Raw genomic sequence first — 23,848 nt, 5'->3', positions numbered from 1 at the left:
CCAGACACCACTCTCCAAAGTGGGATGCAGAATGTTTTCTTAATAGATTTTATTATGCCAGTTGACTTAGATGTCCCCTGAAACCATGGTCACCAAACCCCTGCCCGTACTACACTGGCCTTTGAAGTGTTCAGTTTATTCAGGAAACTTCTTTGCTTTTGGTTTAGTCCAGCTGTGCTGACCTCTTCTGTATTGTCTTTCCCTTTACCTAAAATAGTTCTTATCTACTATCTAGTTAGTGAAAAACCCTCTCTCACCCTCCCTCCCCACTCTCGTAACCATCAAAGAATATTTTCTTCTCTGTTTAAACTACTTTTCCAGTTCTTGTAATAGTGGTCCCATACAATATGTGTCCCTTTGCAATTGACTAATTTCACTCAGCATAATGCCTTCCAGATTGCTCCATGTTATGAAATGTTTCATGGATTCATTATTGTTCTTTATTAATGGGTAGTATTCCACTGTAATCAAACTACTTTTAACTCAGTTCTGATGTGACAAAGTTCTGCTGCTATCCATGAGGTCTTTACTGGCTAAGGCTTTTCAGAAGTAGACTGCCGGGTCCTTCTTCCTACTCTGTCTCAGCCTGGAAGCTCAGCTGAAACCTGTCCTCCATGGGTGACCCTGCTGGTATCTGAATACTGGTGGCATAGCTTCCAGCATCACAGCAACACGCAAGCCCACACTGTACGACAAACTGACAGACACACAAAGAATGAACAAATCTGTCTTAGAAGAAGTACAACCAGAATGCTCCTTAGAAGCAAGGATGGCGAGACTGCATCTTACATACTTTGGACATGTTGTCAGGAGGGATGAATCCCTGGAGAAGGACATCATGCTTGGCAGAGTACAGGGTCAGCGGAAAAGAGGAAGACTGTCAGCGAGGTGGATTGACACAGTGGCTGCAACAATGAGCTCAAGCATAACAATGATTTTAAGGATGGCTCAGGACTGGGCAGTGTTTCGTTTTCTTGTGCATAGCTTTCTGGTTGTACTTCTTCTAAGACAGATTTGTTCGTTCTTTTGGCAGTCCACGGTATGTTCAATATTCTTCACCAACACCATAGTTCAAAGGTGTCAGTTTTTCTTCGGTCTTCCTTATTCATTATCCAGCTTTCACATGCATATGATGCGACTGAAAATACCATGGCTTGGGTCAGGTGCACCTTAGTCTTCAAGGTGACATCCTTGATCTTCAAAACTTGAAAGAGGTCTCTTGCAGCAGATTTACCCATTGCAATGCGTCTTTTGATTTCTTGACTGCTGCTTCCATGGCCGTTGATTGTGGATCCAAGTAAAATGAAATCCTGACAAGTTCAATCTTTTCTCCGTTTATCATGATGTTGCTCATTGGTCCAGTTTTGAGGATTTTTGTTTTCATTATGTTGAGGTACAATCCAAACTGAAAGCTGTGGTCTTTGATCTTCATTAGTAAGTGCTTCAAGTCCTGTTCACTTTCAGCAAGCAAGGTTGTGTCATCTGCATAATGCAGGTTGTGAATGAGTCTTCCTCCAATCCTGATGCCCCGTTCCTCTTCACGTAGTCCAGCTTCTCGGATTATTTGCTCAGCATACAGATTGAATAGGTATGGTGAAAGAATACAACTCTGACGCACACCTTTCCTGACTTGAAACCAATCAGTATCCTCTTGTTCTGTACGAACAGCTGCCTCTTGATCTACGCAAAGGTTCCTCATGAGCACAGTTAAGTGTTCTGAAATTCTCATTCTTTGCAGTGTTATCCATAGTTTGTTATGATCCACACAGTCGAATGCCTCTGCATAGTCAATAAAACACAGGTAAACATCCTTCCGGTATTCTTTGCTTTCAGCCAGGATCCATCTGACATCAGCAGTGATATCCCTGGTTCCACGTCCTCTTCTGAAACTGGCCTGAATTTCTGGCAGTTCCCTGTTGATACACTGCTGTAGCCGTTTTTGAATGATCTTCAGCAGAATTTTGCTTGTGTGTGATTTTAATGATACTGTTCTATAATTTCCACATTCGATTGGATCACCTTTCTTGGGAATAGGCATAAATATGGATCTCTTCCAGCCAGCTGGCCAGGAAGCTGTCTTCCATATTTCTTTGCATACATGAGTGAGCACCTCCAGCGCTGCATCTGTTTGTTGAAACATCTCAATTGATATTCCATCAGTTCCTGGAGCCTTGTTTTTCGCCAGTGCCTTCAGAGCAGCTTGGACTTCTTCCTTCAGTACCATCGGTTCCTGATCATATGTCAGCCCTTGAAATGGTTGAACATGGACTAATTCTTTTTTGGTATAATGACTCTGTGTATTCCTTCCATCTTCTTTTGATGCTTCCTGCGTTGTTTAATATTTTCCCCATGGAATCCTTCACTGTTGCAACTCGGGGCTTGAATTTTTTCTTCAGTTCTTTCTGTTAGTGGAGCTTGTGTGTTAGTATGATGCTAAACAGGCGTCAGTGGATTTTCTAGACTAAGACACACTAGGAAGAATGGCCTGGCAATCTACTTCTGAAAACCAGCCAGTGAAAACTGTATAGATCACAGTGGTCTGATCTGCAAATGGCCATAGAGATGCCACAGGACCAGGCAGCATTGTTTCGTTGTGCTGAATAAGGGTCACCATGAGTCAAGAGCTGACTTGATGGCAGCTGACAATATCTAAAAGCCTCCCGGAGAGAGATATTCACTCTCCCTGACCTGAACTCCCATAGCACTATAGCTGCCCCTTGGAAAACTTAGGATTTCTTCTCTGAAGTTTAGTTTGTCACATCCTTCTCGTCACTGCTAGCCCGAGAGTGCCTTTAGGGCAAGAACTATGTCTAATACATTCTGGGACCACAGACAAGGTTCAGAAATTGCGGTGTGGGTTTTAGTTCTTAACAACCTTATGAGGGAGGTACAACCTACAAAGAAGAACTGACAGTAGTAGCATAGAGGTTTAAGATGCAGGCTCTTGGAAAAATGGCAGAGCAAGGAGCTCTGAAAATTCTCTTCTCCGTAAAGGCAGTGAGAAGACTGGTAGTTTCACAATAAACTTTTTCAGAGCTCTGGAAATTAGTCAAAAGTTTACAGCATATCTGGGAAGCATTTATGTAGAAAAATGGCTGAATCTTGTAAGAACAGCAAGCCTTGGAGCATTTTAACCTGCCCTAATCCCATCTTGCCCTCCAGACCTGTGGTAACTTTGAAAACCAATGGCTTATGGTCATGGTGAAAACCAGCAGTCTGGCAGCCAGTGAAGAGGGCAGAAGGAGGTCAGAGCTCTTTCAAAGCCTCATTTTCAGAAAATTGTTATTTGACCAGTCTGGTAGTTCTTGGAACACCCTATCTGCAAAGCTGTCTTTATTTGACCTGACTCTGAGCTCGCCCAGTGTGAAAAGCGTCTACCCTGGCGTGTTTGTTGAAACCATTACAATTGATTAACGTTGTCAGTTATGTTAGCTACCGTGTAGTCAATCCTGACTCATGGTGACCCCATGCACAACAGAATGAAACACTGCCTGGTCCTGTGCCATGCCCATGATTGGCTACAGATTGAACCATTGTGACCTATAGGGTTTTCACTGGCTGTTTTTCAGAAGTAGATCACCAGGCTTTTCTTCCTAGTCTGTCTTAGTCTAGAAGCTCCAATGAAACCTTTTCAGTATGATAGCAACATGTGAACCACCAATGACAGATATGTGGTGACTATGCATGAGGTTCATCTGCTGGGAAATTGAACTTGGGTCTCCGGCACGGAAGGCGAGAATTCTAGTGCGGAACCACCATCGCCTCTGAACTTTGTGAGCAGGAGCTAACAAAAATGCTTAAGCAGCTTTACTCTAACACATGGAGTTGCTATGAGTTGGGATTGACTTGATGGCAACGAGTTTGGTTTTTTATCAATAAAAACCATCTCTGAAGGAGTCTAGGTGCTGGACTTACTAGAAAAAACCTTTGAATCAGCTATTTTAAGTATCTTGAAAGAACTAAAAAATGATGTGTAAAAAAATAAAGGAAAGATTGAGAACATCATCTCATCAAACAGTGAGACTATCAATAAAGAGATAGAAATTACATACAAAAAATAACCCACTTTATTTATTTTCGTGCTTTAAGTGAAAGTTCACAGCTGAAGTTAGTTTCTCATACAAAAATTTATATGCGCATTGTCATGTCACACAAGTTGCTATCCTTACAGTATGTTAGCACACTCCTCCTTTCCACCCCGAATTTCCGGTGTCCATTGAACCAGCTTCTGTTCCTTTCTACCTTCTCATCTCGTCTCCAGACAGGAGCTGCCCATTTACTTGAACGAAGAAGCACACTCTTCATGAATATCATTTTATGTCTTATACTCCAGTTTAATCTTTGTCTGAAGAGTTGGCTTCGGGAACAGCTTTAGTTCTGGGAACAGAGAGTCCAGGGATCATGTCTTCTGGGGTTCCCCCAGTCTGTCAGACCATTAAGTCTGATCTTTTTACTGGGATTTGAGTTCTGCACCCCACTCTTCTCTTGCTCTTTCAGGAACTGTCGTGTTCCCTGTCAGGGTGGTCATTGGTGGTATTTGGGCACCATCTAGTACTTCTGGGCTCAGGCTGATGGAGTTTCTGGTTTATGTCTCTTGGGCTAATATTTTCCTTGTGTCTTTGGTGTTCTTCATTCTCCTTTGCTCCGGGTGGGTTGGGACTAATTGATGCATCTTAGATGGCCGCTTGCTAGCTTTTATGACCCCAGACGCCATTTACCGAAGTGGAATGCAGAATATTTTCTTAATAAACTGAAGTACGTGTCCCCTGATACTATGGTCCCCAAACACCTGCCCCTGCTACTCTGTGCCTCAAAGTATTTGGTTGTATTCAGGCAACTTCTTAGCTTTCAGATTAGTCCAGTTGTGCTGACTTCCCCTGAATTGTGTGTTCTCCTTCCCTTCACCTAAGATAATTCTTGACTACTATCTAGTTAGAGAATACCCCTCTCTGTCCCTCCCCATCTTCGTAACCATCAAAGAATGTTTTCTTCTGTGTTTAAACCTTTTCTTGAGTTCTTATAATGGTGGTCTTATACAATATTTGACCTTTTGCCGTTGACTAATTTCACTCAGTATAATGCCTTCCAGATTCATCCCCGTTGTGAGATGTTTCCGGATTCGTCATTGTTCTTATTGTTGCGTAGTATTCCATTTATGTGAATACACCATAATTTGTTTATCCATTTGTCTGTTGATGGGCACCTTGGTTGTTTCCATCTTTTTGCTATCATAAACAGTGCTGCAGTGAACATGGGCGTGCATATATCTATTCATGTGAGGACTCTTATTTCTCTAGGATGTATTACAAGGAGTGGGATTGCTGGATCATATGATACTTCAATAATTAGCTTTTTAAGGAAGTGCCAAATCGATTTCCAGAGTGGTTGCACCATTTTACATTCCCACCAGCAGTGTATAAGCGTTGCAGTCTCTCCACAACCTCTCCAACATTTATTATTTCGTGTATTTTGTGTTTCGTTGGGGTGAGATCGTATCTCATTGTAGTTTTGTATTGCGTTTCTCTAATGGCTGATTGTGAGCATTTCTTCATGTATCTGTTAGTAGCCTGAATTTTTTCTTTGGTAAAGTGCCTGTTATATCCTTTGCCCATTTTTTAATTAGGTTATTTGTCTTTTTGTTGTTGAGGTTTTGCATTATCTTGTAGATTTTAGAGATTGGACCCGGATCAGATGTCGTAGCCAAATATTTTTTCCCAGTATGTAAGTTGTCTTTTTACTTTTTTGGTGAAGTCTTTTTTTTTTTTTTTTTTATTGTACTTGAGATGAAGGTTTACAGAATAAACTACTTTCTCATCAAACAGTTAGTACACACATTGTTCTATGACATTGGTTAACAACTCCACCACATGTCAACACTCTCCCTTCTCAACCCTGGGTTCCCTGTTACCAGGTGGTGAAGTCTTTGGATGAGCATAAGTGTTTGATTTTTAGGAGTTCCCAGTTACCCGGTTTCCCTTGTGGTGTTTCTGCATTGTTAGTAATGTTGCGTATTCTATTTATGCCATGTGTTAGGGCTCCTAGTGTTGTCCCTAGTTTTTCTTCCATGATCTTTATTGGTTTAGATTTTATATTTAGGTCTTTGATCCATTCTGAGTTCTTTTTTGTGTATGGTGTGAGGTATGGGTCTTGTTTCATTTTTTTGCAGGTGGATATCCAGTTATGCCAGCACCATTTGTTAAAGTGACTCTCTTTTCCTGGTCTAATGGACATTGGGCCTTTGTGAAATATCAGCTGCTCATAGGTGGATAAATTTACGTCTGGATTCTTAACTGTGTTCTGTTGGTCTATGTATCTGTTGTTTTACCAGTACCAGGCTGTTTTGACTACATCGCGGTATAGTAGGACCTCAAATCAGGTAGTGTGAGACCTCCCACTTTGTTCTTCTTCTTCAGTTATGTTTTACTTATCCAGGGCCCCTTCTCTTTCTAAATGAAGTTGGTGATGTGTTTCTCCATCTCATTAAAAAAATGTTGGAATTTGGATCGGGATTGCATTGTATCTGTAGATTGCTTTGGGTAGAATAGACATTTTCACAATGTTGAGTCTTCCTATCTGTGAGTAAGGTATGTTTTTCCACTTATGTAGACTCTTTTGGTTTCTTGCAGTAGGGTCTTACAGTTTTCTTTGTATAGGTCTTTTACATCTCTAGTTAGACTTATTCCTAAGTATATTATCTTCTTGGGGCTATTGTAAATGGTATTGATTTGGTGATTTCCTCTTCAGTGTTCTCTTTGTTGGTGTAGAGTAATTACAATTAATTTTTTATGTTTATCTGATATCCTGATACTTTGCTGAAATCTTCTGTTAGTTCCAGTAGTTTTCTTGTGGACTCTTTGGGGTTTTCTGTGTAAAAGATCTTATCATGTGCAAATAGGGATACTTTTCCTCCTTCCTTACCAATTTGGATGCCCTTTATTTCTTTTTCTAGCCTAATTGCTCTGGCTCAGACCTCCAGCAAAATGTTGAATAAGAGTGGTGATAAAGGGCAGATATCCTTGTCTGGATCCTGTTCTCAAGGGAAATGCTTTCAGACTCTCTCCATTTAGGGTGATGTTGGCTGTTGGCCTTGTATAAATGCCCTTTATTATGTTGAGGAATTTTCCTTCTATTCCTGTTTTGCTGAGAGTTTTTATTAGGAATGGGTGTTGGACTTTGTCAAATGCCTTTTCTGCAGGTATTGATAAGATCATCTTTTGTTTTAGTTATGTGATGGATTACATTGATTTTTTTTCTAATGTTGAACCATCCCTGCATACCTGGTATGAATCCCACTTGGTCATGATGAGTTATTTCTTTTTGCATGTTGTTGAATTCTGTTGGCCAGAAGTCTGTTGAGGATTTTTGTGTCTATGTTCTCGAGGGATACTGGTCTATGATTTTCTTTTCTTTCTTTCTTTTTTTTTTTTTGTGGTGTCCTTACCTGGTTTTGGTATCAGGGTTATGTTGGCTTCATGGAATGAGTTTGGTAGTAATCCGTCTTTTTCTGTGCTCTGAAATACCTTTAGTAATAGTGGTATTAACTCTTCTCTGAAAGTTTGGTAGAATTCTCCAGCGATGCATCAGGGCCAGGGCTTTTTTTGATGGGAGTTTTTTTTTTTATTACGTTTTCAATCTCTTCTTTTGTTATAGGTTTATTTAGTTGTCCTATCTCTGTTTGTGTTAGTTTAGGTAGGTAGTGTGTTTCTAGAAATTTGTCCATTTCCTCTAGGTTTTCAGATTTCTTGGACTACAGTTTTTCATAATGTTCTGTTATGACTCATTTCATTTCAGTTGGGTTTGTTGTGATATCGCCCATCTCATTTCTTATTTGGGTTATTTGCCTCCTCTCCTGTTTTTCTTTTGTCAATATGGCCAGTGGTTTATCGATATTGTTGATCTTTTCAAAGAACCGGCTGTTGGTCTTATTAACTCTTTCAGTTGTTTTTCTGTTTTCTGTTTTATTTAATTCTGATCTAATTTTAGTATTTTTTTTCTTCTGGTGCCCAGGGGCTTCTTTTGCTGCTCTCTTTCTATTTGGTCGAGTTGTATGGTTAATGTTTTGATTCTGGCGCTTTCTTCTTTTTGGATGTGTACATTTATTGCTATAAGTTGACCTCTGAGCACTGCTTTTGCTGTGTCCCAAAGGTTCTGGTAGGATGTGTTTTCATTCTCTTTAGATTCTGTGAATTTCTTTATTTTGTCCTTAATTTCTTCTACAACCCAGTGGTTTTTGAGGAAGGTGTTCAGTTTCCATGTATTTGATTTTTTTTCCTTTTTTTGTTACTGATTGCTATTTTATGGCTTTATGGTCAGAAAAGATGCTTTGTAATATTTCAGTTTGGATTCTGTCAAGTCTTGCTTTGTGGCCTAATATGTGATCTACCCTGGCAAATGTTCCACATGCATTAGAAAAGAAAGTATACTTGCCTGCTGTTGGGTGGAGTGTTCTGTATATGTCTGTGAGATCAAGTTTGGTTGATTGTGGCATTTAGATCTTCTGTGTCTGTACTGAGGTTCTTTCTGGATGTTCTGTCCTTCACAGAAAGTGGTGTGTTGAAGTCTCCTAGTATTATTGTGGAACTGTCTCTCTTTTCAGTGCCGTTAGAGTTTGTTTTATGTATTTTGGAGCCCTGTTGTTAGGTGTATAAGTATTTATTATGGTTATGCCCTCCTGGTGTATTGTCATGGATTTTGCTTTAAAGTCTATTTTGTCAGAGATTAATGTTGCCACTCCTGCTCTTTTTTGATTGTTGTTTGCTTGACGTATTTTTTCCATCCTTTGAGTTTTAGTTTGTTTGTGTGCTTAAGTCTGAGGTGTGTCTCTTGTAGTCAGCATATAGATGGATTGTGTTTTTTTTTTATCCATTCTGCCCTTCTCTGTCTCTTTATTGGTGCATTTAGTGCGTTTACATTCAGCATAATTATTGCTAGGTATGAGTTTAGTGCTGCCATTTTGATTTTTTTGTTGTTGTTGTGGTGGTGGTGTTGACAGTTTCTTTGTTCCACTTAATTTTGTGTGTTGAGTCATTTTTCTTTCTTTTCGTCCTTTCATTGTGGTTGATTTCGTATTTGCTGAGTCTTTATGTTTTTCTTGTTTTTTATTTTGATGTGTACTATTGTTAGTTTCCTTTGTGGTTACCTCAATATTTACTTCCATTTTTCCAAGTTCAAACCAATCTTTTATTTCTTTATATCACCTTGACTTTCTCTCCATATGGAAGATCTATGACTACATTATTCAGTCCCTCTTTTTTGTTTTAATGTCATCTTTTACATATCGACATCTCTGTTTCCCTATGTTCAGTTCAGTGTTTTAGCTTTGATTTATTTTTGTGACTTCCTTATTTGGGTTGATATCTGGTTGTTCTGTCCTGTGTTCTAGTCTTGGGTTGTTATCTGATGTTATTGATTTTCTAACTGGACAACTCTCTTTAGTATTTCTTGTAATTTTGGTTTGGTTTTTACAAATTCCTTAAACTTCTGTTTATCTGAAAATGTCCTAATTTTGCCATCATATTTGAGAGACAGTTTTGCTGGATTTATAATCTTGGCTGGCAGTGTTTTTCCTTCAAGGTTTATATATATCATGCCATTGCTTTCTTGCCTGCATGGTTTCTGCTGAGTAGTCCAAGGTAAACCTTATTGACTCCCCTTCGTGGATGACTTTTCGTGTATCCCCGTGTTGCTCTCGAGTCAATTCCAACTCATAGTGACCCTGTAGGACAGAGTAGAACTGCTCCATAGAGTTTCCAGGGAGCGCCTGGTGGATTCGAACTGCTGACCTTTTGGTTAGCAGCCAAAGCACTTAACCACTATGCTACCAGGGTTTCCCATTTATCCCTAGCCACTCTTAAAATTCTCTGTTTATCTTTGGTTTTGGAAAGTTTGATTATAATATGTCTCGGTGACTTTCTTTCAGAATCTCCCTCTTGTGGGATTCAATGAGCTTCTTGGATAATACGTTCTCATCTTTTATGATACCAGGGACATTTTCTGCCAACAAATCTTCAACAATTCTCTCTGTATTTTTTGTTATCCATCACTGTTTTGGTACGCCAGTCACTCGTAGGTTATTCTTCTTGATAGAGTCTGACATAATTGTTAGGAAGTCTTAATTTTTCAAAATTCTTTTATCTGATTTTTCCTCAAATAAGTTGGTGTCAAGTGCTTTATCTTCAGTCTCACTAATTCTGCTTCCATTGCCTCAATTCTGCTCCTGTGACTTTCTGTTGAGTTGTCTAATTCTGAAATTTTTTTGTTAATCTTTTGGATTTCTAGTTGCTGTCTCCGTATGGATTATTGCAGCCTGTTAAATTTGTCATCATGCTCTTCTATAATCTTCTGAAGTTCTTCTCTTGCTTTGTCTGTGTGTACCTTGGCTTGTTCTGTGCTTTCCCTGATCTTCTTCCTGATCTGTTGAAGAGTTCTATATATTAATCTTTTGAACTCTACCTCCAGTAATTCCAAGAAGTTCTGTCCTCCCAGAAGTTCTCGATTCTTTTTTTTTTTGGGGTGCTTGGTGAAGCCATCATGGTCTGCCTCTTTATGTGATTTGATATCGACTGTTGTCTTCAAGCCATCAATAAATTATTATATTTATTTATTTTGTTTGCTTACTGTGTCCCAGCTTCTTGTTTTATTTTATTTTGGTATGTCCTAATACGCTGGTTGTGTAAGCTAGTTTGATTATTGGTGTCTTTGAAGCTCTCACATCCTGTCACCACATGGTCAGAGCTGTTACTAAGTATGTGAGTCCCGGAGTCCATTTACTTTTCTTGTATGGATTCAGCTCAGGTGTCCAGGTAGTCGGTCACCAAGTGTGTGGTGCAGGCTCTCACCTACAGTCCTAGACGGGCAGGGGTGTTTGGAGTAGGCACAGGTATCTGACTGCAGTAGGGGTCATGTGCTGAGCAAGGCAGAGGGCCGATGGCTGCCCCTGAGTGTCTGGGAGGCAAGTGCATCCCTGTTCCCTAGAGTGCATTGGTGGGTGGGTTTTCAGCCAGACTCTGAACACCGAATGCTGTTGACTGTAAGGACTAGGAGGCACCGCTTATTCTTGAACCCCTGTCGCGGGTAGTGAGGTGGCATGGGTGGAACCACCAGTCCTCAGGCCCCTGATGGGGATATGCAAGGACCCTGGTTAATGGGCAGGTCAGTGTCAAATGTCACAAATCTGCCACTTCACCATACAGCTGAAACAGTTGAAGTTAGACTTCAGGTACGTACCCTGTTCTGTTGTACTAATGAGGCCCTGCACGGTTGAAATGGGCCCATACATGTCTGTGCGTGGGTGAAAGGCATGCAGAGTCCGTGGACCCATTATGCCTGTGCCTAGGCAAAGGGGCTGTGGCTACCCTGATTTCCCAGATTAGGGAAGCTGGCAGATTATTTTTTCCTGTTTGTTAATTTGTTCCCTCTCCAAAGCCGGGAAAATGGCTCAGGACATGTGACGCGTCCTACTTTTGGCCCAGGGTGCACTGAATAGCTGAAGCCAGGTTGGGAGCCAGTGCAGATTGGAGAGGTGGCAGGTGAATGGGAGAGAGATTCCTCCCAAAGGGGATGTTTTTTTTTTGATCTGTGAGGTAGGTTAGACGCATGTACTTATCTTTTCCTGATTGAGCCACTTATTGCTGGTCCTGGTGGCTTGAGCAGACTCTCCACCGCCAAGTCTCTCCCGATGTAGAATATGCACCCTGAGCGCCACTGCTTGCCTTACCATGCATGCCAGCCAACCCAGCCTGCAGCATGCCAGTGCTGGCCAGGTCAGGCCTGGCAACTCCTCGCTGCTGAATCATTTCTCCCTCCCCTTGCCACGCAGTTGGATTCCTCAACTTTGCCTTTGATGTTCAGGGCTCCTAGATTGTCATTTATAATCGATTCGCTTGTCTTATCAGGTCTTTGCTGTAAGAGGGACCGCAGGAGGCATCTGACTACTGTGCCATCTTTGTCCCACCTCTAACCCACTTTAAATATGAAGACATAGAGACAGAATAAAAGTAAAGGGATGGAAAGATACAGCATGCTAATGCTAATCGAAGCCAGAGTTGCTGTATTAATTTCAGACAAAACAGACTTCAGAGCAAGGAAAAGTATCAGGGATGAAGAGGGGCATTACATAATGATAAAGGAATTCTTCAAAAAGGCATAACAATCTTTCATGCATATACACCTAACAGAATGTTAAAATACATAAGGCCAAAACAGAACTGCAAGGGGAAATAGACAAATCCACTATTATAGCTGGAGACTCCAACACCCCTTTATCAGTAATTGACAGATCAGCAGGCAGAAAATCACTAAGGGTATAGTTGAACTGAACAGCAACTGGATCTAGTTGACATTAATAGAATACTTCAACCAACGACTGCAGAATACACATTCTTCCCAAGTTCAAATGGGACATAACCAAGATATACTATATCCTGGACCACAAAACGTACCTTATAAATTTAAAGAATAGGAAGGATATGAAGTATGATCTCAGGCCACAGTGGAATTAAACTAAACATCAAGGACTGAAAGATAGCTAGAAAATCCCATCACATTTAGAGGTTAAGCAACACAGTTCTAAATAACACATGGGTCAAGTAGGAAACTCAGGAGAGATTAAAAATATTTTGAAATAATGGAAATGAAAATACAACTTACCAAATTTATGGAATGCAGCCAAAGCAGGGCTTAAAGGGAAATTTATAGCACTGAATGAGTATACTAGAAAAGAAGAAAGATCTAAACCAATAAGCTTCTACCTTAGGAAACTGGTGAAAGAAGAGTAAATTAAATCCAAAGTGAGCAGAAGAAAATTAATAATAAAATCAAAGTAGAAATCAATGAAATTGAAAACAGGAAATTAATAGAGAAAATCAATGAAACCAAAAGCTGGTTCTTTGAAAAGATCAATCAATAAAATCGATAAACCTCTAGCCAGGATAACCAAGGGGAGGGGTGAAGAAAAGACACAAATTACTAATACCAAAGAGGGGCCATCACAACACATACCATTGACATTACAAGGATAATAAAGGAATATTATGAACAACTCTATACCTACAAACATGATAGCTTTGATAAAATGGACCAATTCCTTGAAAGACACAATGTACTAAAACTCACCTAAGGAAAAACAGATAATCTGAATAGGCCTATATCTATTAAAGAAATTGAAACAACAATCAATAACCTTCCAAAACCTTCCTAAATAACCTTCCTAAATGTGCCAACTAAAACCACAAAATTCTTAGAAGAAAATGCAGAGCCAGCACTGTCAGGCCTAGCTTTTTAACAATGGATTAATATAATAACAAAAGCACAAACAGTAAAACACAAAATAAATAAATGAGACCTTTCATCAAAAGACTTTATCAAAAAAGTGAAAAGACAAGCTACTAACTGGTAGAATATCTTTAGAAACCATATATCTGTTAAGAATCTAATAACCAAAATATATATGAACTCTCACAACTTAACAGAAAGACCAATAATCCAATAATAAAATAGGCAAAGGACTTGAATAGACATTTCACCAAAGAGGACATTAAGTTGGCCACCAAACACATGAAAAGATGGTCAACATCATTAGCCATCAGAGAGATGCAAATCAAAACCACAATGAGATACCATTTCACTCCCACTAGGATCGCTAAGATTAAAAATAAATAAATAACAATGTTGGAAAGGATGTGGGGACATTGGAACCCTTATCCATTGGTAGTGGGAATGCAAAATGGTACAGCCATTGTGGAAAACAATGAGGCAGTTCCTCAAAAAACTAAAATGATCCAGCAATTCTACTCCTAGGAATATACCCAAAAGACTTGAAAGAAGAGACTCAAATAGCTATTTGTATACCAGTGTTCATTGTAGCACTATTCATAATAGTCAAAAGGTGGAAAGAACCTAAATGCCCATCAACAGATGAATGGATAGACAAAATGTGGTATATACAGACAGTGCTACGCAGCCAGTAGGAGAAACGAAGTCTTGATACATGCTACAATATGGATGGAGCTGGAAGATATGCTGAGTGAAATAAGTCAATCACAAAAGGACAAATATTGTGTGACTTCACTTGTATAAAAAGACAAGAAACAGCAAATGGATACAGACCCAAGTTTATCAGTGGTTACCAGGAGTGGGAGGGGGGAGCAGGCTGGGGGGTTATTGTTTATGGAGTTCTGAGTTTTGGTTTATGGTGATGGAAAAATCTCAATGACTAAGAGTAGGATTGAAGTCCCTGATGGAGAAGGAGAAAAGTGGGATGCAGAACTCAAATTCTAGTAGAAAGACCAGACAGTGGTCTAACTGAGACTGGAGGGACTCTGTAAGACATGGCCACCGGACTCTGTTAGCCCCAAAATAAAACCATTCCTGAAGCCAACTCTTCAGACAAAGATTAGACTGACTATAAGACACTAAATGATACTTGTGAAGAGTGTGCTTCTTAACTAGATACTCCTGTCTGAAGGTGAGATGAGAAAGTATAAAGGGACAGGAACTGAATGGACACAGGAAATACAGAGTGCAAAGGAGGAGTGTGGTGTCAATTATAGGGAGAGCAACTAGGGTCGCATAACAACATGTGTATAAACTTTTGTATGAAAAAATAACTTGAACTGTAAACTTTCACTTAAAGCACAATTTAAAAAAATTTAAAAAAGGGTTGTTCAGCTGATTATTGTACACACTGTCAATGAGTTGTATACCTGTAAAAAGTTGAATTTGCGAAAGTTGTGTGATAGGCATATTTACAACAACAACAATAAAAGAGCTGCTAAGGCTGCCTACATATAACCAAACACTTCATGGGTGTTGCTTCCTTGGTTCGGAGGTTTAGGGTCATGGTTTCATGGGACATTCCAGTTAATTGGCCTAATAACATTTAGTGCTTCTGTTCTGTCTCCTAGTTCATTGAGTAGTGCCTGGGGCTTTAAAAGTTTGCAAGTGGCTTTCCAGTGCACAAGTGGTCTGTGTTCTAGAGTAAAGTAGAAAGAAGGAAAGTCAGGAATTGGAGGAGGAAATGGAATGTGTGGCTAATTGCCTCTGTGAACACCTGCCTTCTCTGTCTTGAGACCAGAAGATCCAGAACAGAATTTCAAATTTTTATGGACTCCAGACTTTCTGGAGCCAGGGAGGCTGGATGAACTTCTGAAACTGTTGCCCTGGGATAGACTTTAAACCTTAAACCAAAAATACCTCCTGAAGTCTTCATATAACCAAACAGTAGTTTAACTTAATTAGTAAAGAATGTCTGCTTTGGCATTACGCTCTTTTAAGAACTATCTATACGGGATAAAATTGACAATAGCAACTCAAAAGGTTAGATAGAAACTTTAAGGGCAGTGAGTTTATGTTAATGGGGGAGGAACAACTTAGAAAAGGAGGGTGAAAATGGTTGCACAACTCAAAGAATGTGATCAGTGTCACTGAATTGTACATGTAGAAATTGTTGAACTGGTGTATCTTTTGCTGTGTATATTCTCAACAGCAACAACAAAATAGATTACAGAAGTAATAACCTTCCAAAACAGAAAGCCCAGGCACAGATCGTTTCATCAGGGAATTCTACCAAACATTTAAAGTAGAAATAATACCAATTTTCTACAATCTGTTCCAGAAAGTAGAAGCAGAGGTGATACTTATTAACTCATCCTATAAGGCCAGAATTACCCTAATACAAACCAAAGACATTACAAGAAAGAAAATTACAGACTAGTACACCTCATGAACACAGATAAAAAAATCCTCAGAAAAATATTAGCAGATTGACTTGAGCAATGTTTAAAAGGTATGCTACAACCAAGTGGGATTTATTTGAGGTATGCAAGCCTAGTTCAACATTTCACAAATCAATTAATGTAATCTGTCAACAGGCTAAAGTAAAATATGACTATATCAACAGGTGCAGAAAAAGTATTTGACAAAAATCTAATACCCATTCATGATGAAATCTATCATGAGGAATAGAAGAGGACTTTCTCATTTCCTTATTTTTGTAGATAGTGGATATCTACAAAAAACCTGCAGTTAACATACATAATGGTGACAAGTTAGATGATTTCCCTTTAAGATCGGTAACAAGACAAGGATGTCCCTTCCTATTCAACATCTTAATGGAATTTCTAGCTGGTGCAATAAGATAAGAAAAGGAAATAAGTTTAAGATTCTGAAGGAATAAATAAAACTGCAGATGGTATGGTTATTTATGTAGAAAATTTCAAAGGATTGACAAACCTCCTGGAATTAATAAGTGATTATTACTAGATTTCAGGATTCAGAGTCAATACAAACTTTCCTATATGCCAGCAGTGAACAATTGGAATTTGAAATTAAAAACATCATTTACATTAACACCAAAAAAGAAAGGAAATACGTATAAATCTAACAAAATACGTGTAAGATCTATATCAGGAAAATTACAAAACGAATGAATAAATAAAAGAAGATCTAAATGAAAGGAATTCCCTGTTCTTGGGTAGAAAGACAATTCTTCCCAACTCGATCTGTAGATTCAATGCAATCCCAGCAAAATCTCAGCAAGTTATCTTGTGGATCTTGGAAAACAGATTCTGAAGTTTATATGGAAAGGCAAAGACCCAGAATAGCCAACACAATCATGAAGAAGAACAAAGTCAAAGGACTGGTGCTACCGAACCTCAGGACTTACTGTATAGCTACAGTGATCAAAACTGTGTGGTATTGGTAAACCCACCCACTGCCGTCGAAAAGAATAGCTAAATAGATCAATGGAACAAAATATATAGCTCAGAAATAAGTCCACACAGTCAACTGATGTTTGACAAAGGAGCAAAGGCAGTCCAGTGGAGAAAGAATAGAACTTTCAAAAAAATGGTGCTGCAACAGCTGCACACCGATGTGCAAAAAAAAGAATCTAGACACAGATTTTACCTTTTGCATGAAAATTTAACTCAAAATACATCAGACAAAGATGCAAAACTATATAATTTCTAGAAGATAAATAGGAGAAAATATAGGTGACCTTGGGTTTGCCAGAGCTCTGGTGGCACAGTGGTTAAATTGCTCAGCTGCTACCAGAAAGGTCAGTGGTTTGTAACCACCAGTGACTCCGCAGGAGAAAGATGTGGTAGTTTGCTTCTGTAAAGATTTACAGTCTTGGAAACCCTATGGGGCGTTCTACTTTGTCCTGTAGGGTGGCTACAAGTTGGAATTGACAGCAGTGGGTTTTTTAGGTTTTGGGTCTGGCAATGAGTGTTTAGATACAACACCAAAAGAATAATTCATAAAAAAATAGAATGATAAATTCAGTACAATTAAAACTTCTGTGAAACACACTGTTAAGAGAATAAAAACACAAGGCAAAGACTCAGAGAAAGTATTTGCAAAATACATATCTAATAAAAGTATCTAAAATATACAAATAATTCTTAAAGCCCAACAATAAGAAAACAAACAACCCAATTATAAAATAGGCTGAAGATATGAACAGAAAACTCCCCAAAGAAGATACATAGAAAGCAAACAAGCATTTGAAAAGATGCTCAACATACGTCATTAGGGAATTACAAATTAAAATAATAAGATACCACTACATATGTAATAAACAAGCAAACAAAAACCAAACCCACTGCTGTAGAGTTGATTCCGACTCGTAGCAACCGTATAAAAAAAATAAATCTGCCCCATAGAGTTTCTAAGGAGTGCCTGGTGGATTTGAACGGCCAGCCTCTTGTTTAGCAGCCATAGTACTTAACAGCTGTACCTTCAGAGTTTCCATACCTAGTAGAACGGCTGAAATACAAAACACTGACAACATCAAATGCTGGTAGAATGTGGACCAACAGAAACAGTCATTCATTGCTAATGGAAATGCAAAATGTTCTAGCCACTTTGGAAGACAGTTAACAGATTCTTAGAAAGCTATGTGTAGGCTTACCATATAGTCCACAGTTGTGTTCCTGGATATTTATACAAATGAATAGAAAATTTTTATCTGCACAAAAATCTGCACACAAGTGTTTATAGTAGCTTTATTGATAATTGCCAAAAATTGGAAACAACCAATATGCCCTGCGATAGGTGAATGGGTAAACAGCCTGAGGTGTATCCATGCACGGGAGTATTATGAGCTCTCAAGCTACAAAAAGACATGAAGGAACCTTAACTGTATATTGCTCAGTGAAAGAAACCAGCCTGGAAGAGCTACATGCTGTATGAGTCCAACTATATGACGTTCTGGAAAAGAAAATACTATAAAGACAGCAAAAAGATACGTGGTTGCCAGGGGCCTGGGGGGAAAGGGGAAGGGATGAATAGGTGGAGCATGGGATTGTTCGGTGGTGAATCTTTTGCATGGTACTGTAATGGTGGGTACGTGACATTATGCGTTTGTATAAACCCATGAAACTACAACACAAAGAGAGCCCTAGTGTAAATTATGAACTTTGGTTAATAGTAATGTGTCAGTATTAGTTCACCAGTTGTAACAAATATACCACACTGATGCAAGATGTTAATAATAAGAGAAATTGTGTGCAGGGGGAAGATGGGGTATGTGGGAAGCCTCTGTACTTTTTTCACAATTATTATTTTTTTAAACCTGAAACTGCTCTCTAAAATAAAGTCTATTGAAAAAAACTAAATAGAAATTCTGGTGTTGAAAAGTACAATAACTGAAACAAAAAATTTGCTCTAATTAATAGCACATTTGGTCAGGCAGAAGATAGAATCAAGGAACTTGAAAATAGGTCAATTGAAATTATCTAGTCTGAGGAACAGAGTAAAAAAATGAATGAGGAAAAATAAACAGAGCCACATTGTTTCTGGGACACTATGAAGAGTTTCAGCGTTGCATAATAGGGGTCCCAGAATGAGAAGAAAGTGAGAGAAGGGGAAGAAAGAATAATTGAAGTAATGGCTGGAACTTCCAGATTTGATGAAAACCATTTATGCGTCAAAAAGGTCAGGGGGCTGGAAGTAGGATAACCTCAAAGAGATCTACACCTAGATACGGCACAGTCAAGCACTGACGCCAAAAAGAAGCAAAATCTTGCAAGCAGCAAGAGATGCCAGTCATCACACAAATGGATCTTTAAGATTAACTGCTGATATCTCATCAGAAATCATGGAGGACAGAAGGCAGTGGGATGACGTATTCAGAGTCCTGACAGAAGAAGATCGTCAACCAAGAATTCTATATCTAACAAAACTGGTCTTCAAAAATGGGGGAGGAATCAAGGCATTCTGAGATAAACAGAAACAGAGAGGATTCATTACTATCAGACTTTCCCTACAAGAGATACTGAAATGAATCCTTCAGTTTGACATGAAAGGGCACTAGACAGTAACTCAAATCTACATGAAGAAATTAAGAGTACCAGTAAAGGTAACTATATAGGTAAATATAAAAGATAATACAAATGCATTTTCTTGTAACTCTTACCTGATGAAAAAAAAAATAAACCAATAATTATAAATCCACTTTGATAGGCAGACAGCATATAAAGATAAAATTTGTATGACAGGAGCAGAAAGGAGAGGTGAGAAAATGGAGCTATGTAGGACCAGAGTTTTTATATACTATTGAAATTAAATTGTTATTAGTCCAAACTTGGTTGTTATAAATTAAGGTAATTGTAATCTCCAAGAAAATTCGCTAAGAAAATAGCTAAAAAAATATAGTGACAGAAACAACAAGGGAATTAAAATGGTACACTAGAAAATATCTGTTTAACCCAAAAGATGATAGTAATGGAGGAATACAGAAACAGAAAAGATAAAAGGAAATAAATAGCAAAATGGCATATGTAAGTTCTACCTTACCACTGATTACATAAAATGTACAGGATTAAACAATTCCATTAAAAGGCAGAGATTGACATAATGGATTGTATGTTATTTACAATAGATACACTTCAGTTTCAAAGATATAAATGAGTTGAAAATAAAAGGCTGGAAAAAGACCATGCAAACAGTAGCCAAAAAAGAGCTGAAGTAGCTGTCCTAATATCAGTTTAAACAGACCTTAAGACAAAATTTTCTTAGTAGAGGCAAAGGATATTTTATAATGATAAATGGGTCAGTCCATCAAGAAAACATAACAATTATAAATACATCTAACAACAGAGCTTCAAACTACATGGAGTAAAACTGACAGAACTGAAGGGAGAAATAGACAATTCAACAATAATAGGTGGAGACTTCAAAGAATGCAGGCTCTTGAGTCTCGGTTGCATAACCTTGGGGGGGGGGTTACTTAACCTCTCTCTACATCCTAGTATGTAAAATAGGAATAATAAGAGCCCTTTTTATAGGGTTGTTATGAAGATTAAAATGGATACATAAACGCTTAGTGCCTGACCTGTGGTAATACTACCCTCATCATTGTGCATGTTTTACAGGAAAGGAAAGTGAGGCTTAGCTGGACAAAGTGTCTTGTCCATGGTTTCACAGGCAGTAGTAGGTGGTGAAGAGGAGCCCAGGTGGCACAGTGGTTAAGTGCTTGGCTGCTAACTGAAAGATTGGCATTTCGAACCCACCAGCAGCTCTGTGGGAGAAAAGACCTGGCAGTCTGCTCCTGGATAGATTACAGCCTAGGAAACCCTAGAGGGCCATTGTACTCTGTCTTGTAGTCACTGTGAGTTGGTATTGACAGGACCAAACACAATAACAGATGGCAAAGCTGGAATTCAGAGACAGGCCCATTGACTCTAGAGTACGTCTAGTTGCTCTATCCTTTTGGTATTGTGCATCTGCTTTTCAGGCAGCTGTGTCTGAGACGCTGGTCCTCCTGCAAAGCCCCCCAGGTGGTTCTGGGCACACAAACATGGAAACAGTACTATCTCTGCCGATCTGAGCTGGAGTTCCGAATGGAGTCTGGGCGGCCGGAGGACTTTATCTGCAAAGCCATTGCTGGACATGAAGGTATGAGGTGGGGAAACGTAGTAGCTATATCTGTTCTCACTGCTCACCCTCTTCCTGATAGTGTCATAGGGTCCAGTGTTTCAGCCAGTGAGTTGGAAAGTGCCATTTGATAAGTATGTACCTTGCGGAATTATGTTATTTAGGTTATGTCTGTGTTATGTTATTTGATCCCCACAATAATGCTGTAAGGAAGGGATCATTACATCCATTTCAGAGCAGAAAAATACAGAAACTTAAGAGAGTAGAGAGTTGTTCAAGGTTACCTGGCTGTGGGCGATGGGCAGTCTTGGGATTGAAACCCAAATTGTAACTGTAAAGCCCTAGCTCTTTCCTGTCCATCTTTGAAGGAGTGCCCCACTGCTTCTGAGAGAGAGAGAAAGGAACGGTTTTCCTGCCTATCCTTTCACCAGGTTCAGTGTTCAGATCCCAAGCCATTTGTGTCTGTGTTCAAGGCAAGCCTGTGTTTTCTTACAGGAGAAATAGATGAGTTGGCTTACATCTCAACCAATGAGTACAGGTTTGATGGGAGGGAGAAGTCTGTGGTTTGCACTGTATCTTCAGACTGCACTGTCCGTGCCTGGGATTTGCATGAGGTGAGCTGGCCCCGGGGGGCGTTGAATGAGTATTTATTGAATGCTTAGTGCATCCTTGGTCTTTGCTAGGCCCTTTATGTTTCTAATAATCTCGTTTAATCACCACAGAAAACTTCTGAGGTGAACAGTGGAATCCCCATTTTACACATAAGAAGTTTGAGCTTCTGAGAGGTTCAGTCACTGCACCAGGTCACATTGGTAACATGTGTTGGACCTGTGCTTGAAACTTGAGTCAGATGATATATACCTTTTTTTTTTTTTTTTGCTCTTTGAAACTTTAAATTTTTTGTTTTTGTTAAAAATATAAACAGCAATACATACACCCCTTCAACAATTTCTACGTGTACAATTCAGTGACATTGATTACATTCTTCAAAGTGTGCAACCCTTCTCACCCTCCTTTTCTGAATTATTCCTACGCCATTGACATAATCTCATGGTTCCCTAAGCTTCCTGTCTAAGCTTCCAAGTTGCTGTTGTCAGTTTGATCCCAATTAGATAGCTATTTAAAAAAGCATAATGCTCAAGGCAAACATTCTTTACTAATTAAACTATTGTTTGGTTTAAAGAAGATTTCGGGGGATATTTTTGATTTAAGGTTTTAGGTTTAAAGATTATCTCAGGGCAGTAGTTTCAGGGGTTCATCAAGCCCCCATGGCTTCAGAAGGTATGAACCCCATGAGAATTTCAAACCCTGTTCTGCATTTTTCCCCTTTTGACCAGGATTCTTCTGTAAAATATTTGATCAAAACATTCAGTAATGTTAGCTGGTCATTATCCAGTTTTTCTGGTCCCATGGCAAAGGAGGCAATTTTTTTTGAAGGCAGTTAGCCACACATTCCATTTTTTCCTCCTATTCCTGGCTGACCTTCCTTTGTTGCTGTGGGTGAATAGAGACCAATTGTTGTACCTGGAATGGTTCTTGCAAACTTTTAAGATCCCAGGTTCTATGCAACAAACTATGAGGTAGAACAGAAGCACTTAACATGATATTAGGCCAGTTAACAGGGATGTCCCATGAAACCATGACCCTAAACCTCCAAACCAAGAACCAAATCTCATGAGGTATTTCATTGCTGGCCTTTTGTTGCAGAAATATCTATCACACAGCATTTGCCAATTCAACTTTTTACAGGTGTGCAACTTACTGACATCAGTTACATTAATCTACTGGGCAGCACTTACCCTTAGTGCTGCTTCTCCATACTGTAAACGAAACTCAGCACTCCATAAGCAATAACCACCCTCCTTCCCCCTACCTTCTACCCCTGGTAACAGCTCATAAAAGATTTGCTCTATTTCTTGATCTGTATGCATTAGAGTATCTATTTACTATCTCTGCTTTGCAGAATCATTTCTAACTCCCAGGAAACCTTTGATATTCTCTCATTGTCCTTTTTTTTGTTTAAAAGATCCAAAGTTATGTTGTGTTATTTCTGTTTCTTCTAAGGTCAGTTTTCAGTTGTTTACCACGGTTTTTCTTTTTCATGCTCTTGATTTCCTCAAATGCGTGACAGTGCTTGAATTTATAATTTTGAATGAAGGTCTGTGAGGACCAGTATAAGTGACTGATTTGAATTTGTGTTGCCCTGTTTCCCCAGCAAGCCTCTCCTCAAAGAGAAACCTGCCTGTAGGCTCTGAACATCTGGATACAAGTATTTGGGAGTCAGTAGGACTACCTTTGATTCTGGTGTCAGGTGGTGATGGCGGGGGACAGGGGAGTTCCCTCGGGGAGATGCAAAAGTGGCTGCCATATGCAGAAGGTAGGATCAGAAAGAGGCAGACCACTCCAGGTTAAATAAGCAATTTAAGATTGATTATGGGGAAAACTAACATACAAGGCGAGGTCCTGGGCAGCAGCAGGACAGGTAGATCTCTGCACTACTGCCTCAAGCTCTAGAGATTATATAGAGGAGCTAATGTGGGTTTGTCATGCATACCCCCTTTCCCGCAGGTCCAGAATGTCCAGATGTTATTATTTGGATCCTGGTTCCTTCAAGGATGCTGTTACTTGAGCCAAGGGCAGTATGTTCCTTAGCCTCTTACTCGTTTCTGGGAATAGCATATTTGCCAGGACTGTGGTCATCTTTAGGCTTGGAGGCAGCTTATAGGTCCTGGATGGGTCATGTCCTCATTTGTCCTGCCACTACTCTACTCCTTGTTACCAGTTCTTACATTCTTACATGGCCACCCCTTCTGCAGGTCTCCCTGAACCTTGCATTAGTGGCTTCATTAGCATGTGGGAGATGTGCTAGGCCACAGCCTGGCATGGCATACAGGAGGAACCAGATGTTGGCATAAGACCACATCCCCAACAGTTGGATCTATTCATCCCATTAGAATACAGGTGTACCCAT

The 23,848-nt window shown here is 39.4% G+C and overlaps 1 protein-coding gene across 20 annotated transcripts in view; it reads left to right on the top strand.

Moving 5' to 3' along the window:
- CDK20 (cyclin dependent kinase 20) overlaps positions 1–23,848 on the top strand; it is a 96,250-nt gene that overhangs the window by 33,541 nt on the left and 38,861 nt on the right. For 16 of the 20 annotated variants that reach the window (XR_010322909.1, XM_064290988.1, XM_064290981.1 and 13 more), the window contains 2 exons: positions 20,738–20,898; positions 21,373–21,491. The exons of 2 other annotated variants lie outside the window; for them this stretch is intronic. Coding sequence is in view for 16 of the 18 variants with exons in the window: in XM_064290988.1 (XP_064147058.1) it covers positions 20,738–20,898; positions 21,373–21,491 (280 nt within the window). In the remaining 2 variants the exon portion in view is untranslated. Of the gene's footprint in view, positions 1–20,737; positions 20,899–21,372; positions 21,492–23,848 lie in introns of those variants that run through there. 2 more of the 20 variants (XR_010322910.1, XM_064290995.1) reach the window with 2 other exon arrangements.

Source organism: Loxodonta africana, chromosome 9, assembly GCF_030014295.1.
Source record: "Loxodonta africana isolate mLoxAfr1 chromosome 9, mLoxAfr1.hap2, whole genome shotgun sequence".
NCBI classification, from domain to species: Eukaryota; Metazoa; Chordata; class Mammalia; order Proboscidea; family Elephantidae; genus Loxodonta; species Loxodonta africana.
Note: the sequence above shows the minus strand (reverse complement) of the source record. Positions and strands in the feature narration are given on the sequence as shown.